We start from the raw sequence: 7814 nt of genomic DNA on the forward strand, positions 1-7814 counted from the left end.
ACTGTCCTGCTTTCCGTCTATGCCCTGGCTGAGAAGGGGAACTGTCCTGCTTTCCGTCTATGCCCTGGTTGAGAAGGGGAACTGTCCTACTTTCTGTCAATGCCCCGGTTAAGAAGGGAAACTGTCCTTTCCCTGGCAGGCTTTCCCAACCAGGTTCTTCCAGGCAGCAGCAGCAGCAGCAGCTTGGGGACAACTGGTAGATAGATGGGACATGATCAAGCCTACGTCAGACCCACAGCACATCTGGTGTCAGTGCAGAGGAAATGTCCTCATGTCAAAGAGTCATAGGGTCAAAAGTCAAGCGGGATTCTCACAAAGGAGTTGGGTTAGAGTGTTACAGTGGCTGAGCACATTTCACAGGTTTTACACATGCTATGATTAGACTCTGAACATCGATGTTAGCAGAGGGGGCCATTTTAGCCGTCCTTATGCGCTCTCTCTCTCCCTCTCTCTTCTCCGTTGTGTCCAATCAGAACCATACGCTCCGCTACTCAGTGTGTAGTCATTTGTAGTTTGATGGTGATGATGATTGTGATGGTGTGTTTGTGTTGTCTGATTCTGGTAGGTTCATCTACGAGACCGATCACTTCAACGGAGTGGCCGAACTCCTGGAGATACTGGGGAGGTGAGTCCAGAGGTGTTGTGGTGTGACACTGGGGAGGTGAGTCCAGAGGTGTTGTGGTGTGACACTGGGGAGGTGAGTCCAGAGGTGTTGTGGTGTGAGTTCAAGCATGCATCAATATTATCAAGCACCTTTGACTCTAGCTGCAGTGGTACAGCTAGCACAAGGAACTAGGACATGCAACCATGTACACTCGTATGCCAGAATATCTCCATTTGAGCTAATATGCTCATAACTACATCAGTAGGTCCCTTTAGGCTGTTCTGCTGTTAGCGCCCCATCACCACATAATTCTGGGAAACCCCAGTCGCACTGCTGACCTCTGGCATTTTCCACTTTTTGAGTTAATGGCCACTAGTGGCTCTTCCTGTTTAGTGTTATTTGTAGAAAGCGTTATTTTGTTCCAGCAGTGAAATGTCTCCCTGGTTCTAGCTATGAATAGTCATCTCTGCATCTCAGACCGCCCACACTGCTCTCTGTGTCCTCAGCTATTCTGGATATAGTGGGTGGGTGGGGGGTTCTGTTGGCTGCATCATCCATACTTTGTGTGTGTCCCATGCATGTGTGTTTGCTAATGCTTGCCTCTCAAGGCGATGATTGATTGAAGTGTTGTTTGTGTCTATCTGCAGCATCATCAATGGCTTTGCACTGCCGTTGAAGGCGGAACACAAGCAGTTCCTGATGAAGGTGCTCATCCCCATGCATACCGCCAAAGGACTGGCCCTGTTCCACGCACAGGTAACCAAATGCGTAATTGATGCTCAATTAAGTTATTAGAACTAGGATCAGAACTGGAATGAAGAGCTCCACCCTCTCTCTTTGCAAGTTACGCGCCGAATGTCCTCTCCCCTTACGAAATTTGAAAGATGCTAAAACCTGCTAAATCATGATTTGTCCAAAGAACCGGAACTAATGCTGTTCGTTATCTCACGCAGACCGTTGTATCACGACAGATCTACAGTACCATTTATGTTTACGTAGTCTGTCCACCAGAGACTACCAAATTCCTAATACAAGATGAATAAATAACCAATTTTAAAGTTGTTGATTTGAACTACTCTCTCTCAGTAGACAACAACTATTCTATTTTTAGCACCTATCTACATCTGAGAAATGTAACTGGCATAATGTGGGTTTTAAAACGAATTATAGGTCTAAGTTCATAAAATATTATAATATGGTAATTAGCCTAGCTACCCATTTGTTCTGTCAGGTCAGGCTTTGTGAACAGTAGATGACCTAGATGCCTAGTTAAGCATAACTCTCATGAGCTGAAGTGAACTGTGCTCTGAAAAAAGCCTTGGATAACAGTGCCATCTAGTGGCCGTAGAATGAACTTGAAAGCTCTGATAGTATTGTATACAGAACGCACCACATGGGAACATTTATGTTAACAGTAAGTACATAATATCACTACCTGTTCTGTTTCCTTTTAGCTGGCCTACTGTGTCGTCCAGTTCCTGGAGAAGGACCCCACCCTCACAGAGCCGGTACTCTAACCAACTAACATTCCTCAAATTCTACTATTGGGACACTAGGTTGTGGATGCCAGCTCTCCCTTGGAGCTGTAGGAATGTTGTTGTGTGCTATGAATCTGTCTGTGCAGGTTTCATATAGGGGACAAACAATGTTAGCTTTCTCAAACAAGTTTGAGTCCAAAATCATGAATAGTTCATATTGTACCTAGCTAAATGGCATGTAAAATGCTGCAGCACTATCGACCTATGCACAGTACTGTAGGTTTGTTGACTAAAGACAAAGACAAAAAAACTAAAGGCTCTTCCTTGGAACTTAGTGTCATCTGTTCAATCCTCAGGTGATTCGGGGGCTGTTGAAGTTTTGGCCCAAAACCTGTAGCCAGAAGGAGGTATGTCTGTCTGTCTGTCATGACTGGTAGATGACACCAAACACTGGAACAGATGCTGTACCTTGTATACCATAAGTGTGGTTCTGAACAGTGTACTGGCTTCTCTTGAGCATCTGACTTCCTCATGTGTCTATTGTTGTTTCCCACTTGCCCTAGGTGATGTACCTGGGGGAAATGGAGGAGATCCTGGATGTCATTGAACCCACCCAGTTCAAGAAGATCCAAGAGCCCCTGTTCAAGCAGATCTCCAGATGTGTGGCCAACCCCCACTTCCAGGTACAGTCTTGACTGCCTTGAATTTCAACGTACTTTTAGCTCCTAGTGAAGCAAATGTTATCAATAAAAGTGCATCTCCAGCGAACTCTGATCTGGGACGTTTTCTTGAGTTTGTTTCAGGTGGTTCCTCATACAGTACATTAAAACTATTTCTGCTCACCCCTATTCAGCTGCCTCCTCCATTCACTGCTACATTTACTTTTTTCCCCTTTCATTTTTCATAACCACCTCGAGAGCTATACAGCACTTCTCTAAATGGGTTTTCTCTCTGGCAGTGGAGCTGTGAAAATGGCCGCCCTATACTTAACATGTTCCTGTCATTTGTTAGAATGCCAGCCCGACTCATTTCCTGTTGATCCTTACAGGTAGCGGAGAGAGCCCTCTACTTCTGGAACAACGAGTACATCCTGAGCCTCATTGAGGAGAACATCGACAAGATTCTGCCTATCATGTTTGGTAGCCTGTACAGAATCTCCAAAGAACACTGGAACCCGTACGTATGCCACTCTCCGGTTCTCAACCCATTGCCCCTCAGGGTAAAGCAGTAACAAGCAACACCATGCATAATACTGGAGTCTCTTACCTATAGTTGGCGTAGAGGTGGGGCTTTATGTTTTCTGCTAAATCCCTCTCTAACTAACTGTATGTATAACAAAATGGTCATGTCTCCAGATATCAATGTCATGTTTCCTCCAACATCCTGTCACTGAAATACCAAATGAATGTTTTTCCAGTTATCCAATCTCAGCATTGCTACTGTAGGATTGACTTAGAGACGGTACATATCCTCTGGATGTATTTAAGTCGGATGCCATTATCCGTTGTGTGTTTCCAGGACGATTGTAGCTCTGGTCTACAACGTGCTGAAGACCCTGATGGAGATGAACAGCACACTATTTGACGAGCTGACAGCCTCCTACAAATCAGACAGACAGCGGTGAGTGAGCTCCCTCCAGCTCGTATATTCATTCTTGTTATTTTTCAGTATAAACAAACTATTACAATAACAAGTCAGGTATAATGTATGAAGTTGGGAAACAAAGCTGGCCTGTGTGCATGGTACAACACATAATACACTGGATTACATTACCTCTGTTAGCTACCCATTTTCAAGGACAGTCAGTCCTTTAGTTTCCCCTCCATACTTAAGGTCTGACAGCGTTGTGTGTGTGTCTTGTGCGTGTGCGTGTGTGTGTCTTGTGCGTGTCGCGCGTGCTTGTGTCTCCAGGGAGAAGAAGAAGGAGCAGGAGAGGGAGGAGCTGTGGAAGAAGCTGGATGAGCTGAAGCTGAGTGATGCAGCGGCACTGGTGCAGAACAACAGCCACGAGCTCCAGAACAACAACAGCAACAACAACAACAATCAACAAGACAACCAGGAGAAGGGCACCGCTGTCGTCGCCATGGATACCGCAGAGAGTGTCAGAAGTGCCAAATGACACAGGACTCCATTTTGTACTCCGTAACGGTTTCCAGGCCGTCTGAGAACTGTCAGGGAGGGGCTTGGGGAGGAGGGGCTTGAGAAAATAGCCACAAAAAAAAGAGATAAACCTCATCAGTATGTTAAATCTATATACAGTAAAACTACTTCAAATGCCAGAAATTCTCCTTTGGCAGAAAACGTATATTTCAACTTAAGACTATTTTGGGATGTTACAGTGTGACCACAGTATATTGGTAAACTTTTTTTGTCTGATCAAAGAATTTATCCTTTCACATTTAATTTCTTAACTGAGAAAAGTTTTTTTTTGCTGGTGATATTCAATGTATGAAAAATATAGGAGGGGGGAGAAAATGACTTGAAAATAACCTTTCTGATTGTGCTGCACTTCCAGAAGCTAAATGGCTATTTTAAAATTTGTTTATTTTGTATGTGCTTTCATCACTGCTGCCAACACAGGGGTGCAAACTGTAGGGAAGAGGGGGTCGGGTGGCGAGCTTCGGGGGGGGTGACTATGGAGAAAGGACTGTGTTCATAGTCTCTACATCGGAGACCTGAGTGAATGTCACTATCATGAGGTCTTGTGTTTTCGGGTGTTTGATATTTGTATCTGAATACATGAAGCTTAATGTTATAGCCGTTATTATAACACATTCAAGACCTGCAGCCATACAACCTATTTTCAGTAAGTATTTGAAATTAGTTAGAAACAGGCACAGATTTAAGTACGTATAACATATTTTTCCAGTCTGAATAGAGAATTGATTAATAAGTAAAGTAGAAAAAAGAAATGAAATGAGCCATATATATTTTTTTCAGAGTAATGTTAAAGGCAGAGATGTGGATTTTTGAAACCAGGTGGTGGCAGATTGCCGATTTGTCTGGTTTCTGCAGATTTAAACGTGGCTGGATGAAGTGTGTGCGTATGGGGGTTGGGGGAGTTTGCTTTAACGTGTCTGTTCTCTATTGTAGGTCCAGTCTTTTCTGATGCCTTTCTGTCAGAGTGTACCATTCCAATCTCTGTGACATGCAACTGTGTGGGGAACCTGTTTTGTAATAACTGACCTTTATCTAGGTTTTAAATCAAAATAAAGTCTACCATATGTTTCTACTCTAAAACCACAGGACTATGGGTCTTTCTTTAGTCTTTGTCACAACATGGCGCCAGAGTTTAATATTTATCTTCTGTTGGAATTGTAGTATGCTTATTTGAAAACCTATCTATCAAAAGTTAAATATAGGCCTTGATTCAATCAGATCAAGCGTTGACCTTCATTGGCAGACATCCACATAGCAGATGTTTTGGAGGTGTAACCGGTATGAGCTGACCAATAGGTGAGCAGCTGCTCTTGTGTGTCACACACACCACTCCCTTCTTTATTGGTCAGTGCTATCCGGACCGGGATCCTTGGGACATCCATACCCTAAACTCTAACCTTAACCCCTACCCTAACCATTGTACATTTCAACTTCAATGAGGTAGGATTCCAGATAGCATTTCCTTATCCCTACAGCGTTAGAAGTTCAAAACGGCGATAGGAAGTGTAGGCTAATGCATGTTTTCATGTTCATTTGGATGGGGGATTTATAGCCTGTCAGTCTAATCGAGGCGTAGACAATAGACAATTATGCATTCAAGTGATTGACCTTTCAACACGGCTGCATGGGATATGTCAGATTATAAAGTCGGGTGGTTTCGTTGCATCCAATGGCAGTGCATAGAGCTAGATAGTGGACTCATCTTTGTATCTGTTCCCCCAACAATACACATTTTTATTGTAGTTCTGGACAAGCACATCTGATTAAACTTGTCAACTAATCATCAGGCCCTCAATTAGTTAAATCAGGTATGTTTGTCTGGGGCTCCAATAAAAAGGTGTGCTGTTGGGGGTACTCGAAGACTGGAGTTGGGAAACACTGCATTATAGCATCTGTGACAGCATGGGCAGCACCATTTAGGCTATCTCCATTTTGAAGTAGTCCATTTTCTTGACGATTGACTGATTCCCTCCTGATGACCCAGTTGGACATGACACCAAAAGGGTCACCAGGAGGGATCAGCCAATGAAGTTGGAAGTCTCACCCAGTTGATTACATTAAAATGGTGGAAGCCCTCAATGGCGCTGCCCATGCTAATATGGCCTTTTGTCCAATAGAGGCCTCTATCATTCTCTATGTGTGGATCTGATAGAATCTAGCCCATTGTTTTTCTCAAAGTATTCAAACCCAGCACAGGTTTCACATTTTATTGCCTTAAAATGTCCTTTAAAAATATATTAACTTTGGATTTTTCCCCACTGATCTTCTACATAACCTCTACATTTAAAATGAAAACATTTTTAGAAAATGTCTAAAATGTATTGGGGCATACAAGTTTTATTAAATGTTTAAAGGATTTTATTTTTGGAAAAGTGAGGCGAGCAAGCAAATATTAGTTTTTAAATTTAATAAACCCTATTGTTAAAATACTATAGCAACCTTAGTTCAACACCAATCAAGAGATTTTAGCCTCTTGGGAAGGCTATTAAAGGCATTGTTCAGCCATAATCTGAGAGAAAGTTGTGTATCTCTTTACTGGAAGCTTGAGGGCACTATTTTTGCTATAATTGTGCAATCTGTCCATACAACCTTTACATTTTTCATAGCCTTACAAAAAAACAAAAAAACAGATATCGAATATCTCTTTGAGCATGGTAAAGTTATTAATTACACTCTGGATGGTGTATCAATACACCCAGTCACTACAAAGAAACAGGCGTCCTTCCTAACTCAGTTGCCGGAGAGGAAGGAAACCGCTCAGGGATTTCACTGAGGCCAGTTACAGAGTGATAGGAGAAAACTGAAGATGGATCAACAACAACTAACCTTATTGACAGAGTGAAAAGAATGAAGCCTGTACAGAATAAAAAATATTCAAAAACATGCATCCTGTTTGCAACAAGCCACTAAAGTAATACTACATAAAATGTGGCAAAGAAATTAACTTTCTGTCCTGAATACAAAGCAAATGCAATACAACACATTACTGAGTACCACTCTCCATATTTTCAAGCATAGTGATCACTGCATCATGTTATGGGTATGTTTGTAATAGTTTAGGACTGGGGAGTTTTCAGGATTAAAACAAATGGAATGGAGTTAAGCACAGGAAAAAATCCTAGAGGAAAACCTGGTTCAGCCTGCTTTCCACCAGAAACTGGGAGATGAATTCAACTTTCAGCAGGACAATAACCTAAAACACAAGGCCAGATCTACACTGGACTGCTTACCAAGAAGACAGTGAATGTTCCTGAGTGGCCAAGTTACAGTTTTGACTTAAATCTGCTTGAAAATCTATGGCAAAACCTGAAAATGGATTTCTAACAATGATCAACAACCAATTTGACAGAGCTTGAAGAATTTTGAAAAGAATAGTGGGCAAATGTTGCACAATCCAGGTGTGGAAAGCTCTTACAGACTTACCAAGAAAAACTCACAGCTGTAATCAGTGGCGATTTTAGCATGTAAATCTTGGTGGAGCAAACTGTTTTTTTGATGTGCATGCCAGCAAAGCCACTACACAGCACAACACTAAACAATACATTAATTGCACTATAACGGTGACAAATGGT

The 7814-nt window shown here is 42.3% G+C and overlaps 1 protein-coding gene across 1 annotated transcript in view; it reads left to right on the plus strand.

Annotated features, from left to right (window-relative positions):
* Positions 1-5326, plus strand: part of ppp2r5a (protein phosphatase 2, regulatory subunit B', alpha isoform) — an 85297-nt gene extending 79971 nt beyond the window's left edge. The window contains exons 6-13 of the mRNA XM_084151472.1: positions 566-625; positions 1252-1360; positions 2059-2112; positions 2439-2489; positions 2646-2765; positions 3131-3258; positions 3601-3702; positions 3994-5326. Coding sequence (XP_084007598.1) covers positions 566-625; positions 1252-1360; positions 2059-2112; positions 2439-2489; positions 2646-2765; positions 3131-3258; positions 3601-3702; positions 3994-4201 — 832 coding nt within the window. The 3' untranslated portion in view covers positions 4202-5326. The remainder of the gene's footprint in view (positions 1-565; positions 626-1251; positions 1361-2058; positions 2113-2438; positions 2490-2645; positions 2766-3130; positions 3259-3600; positions 3703-3993) is intronic.
* The last annotated feature ends 2488 nt before the right edge of the window (positions 5327-7814 follow it).

This window comes from Coregonus lavaretus (genome assembly GCF_964263955.1).
Source record: "Coregonus lavaretus genome assembly, chromosome: 33".
NCBI lineage: Eukaryota > Metazoa > Chordata > Actinopteri > Salmoniformes > Salmonidae > Coregonus > Coregonus lavaretus.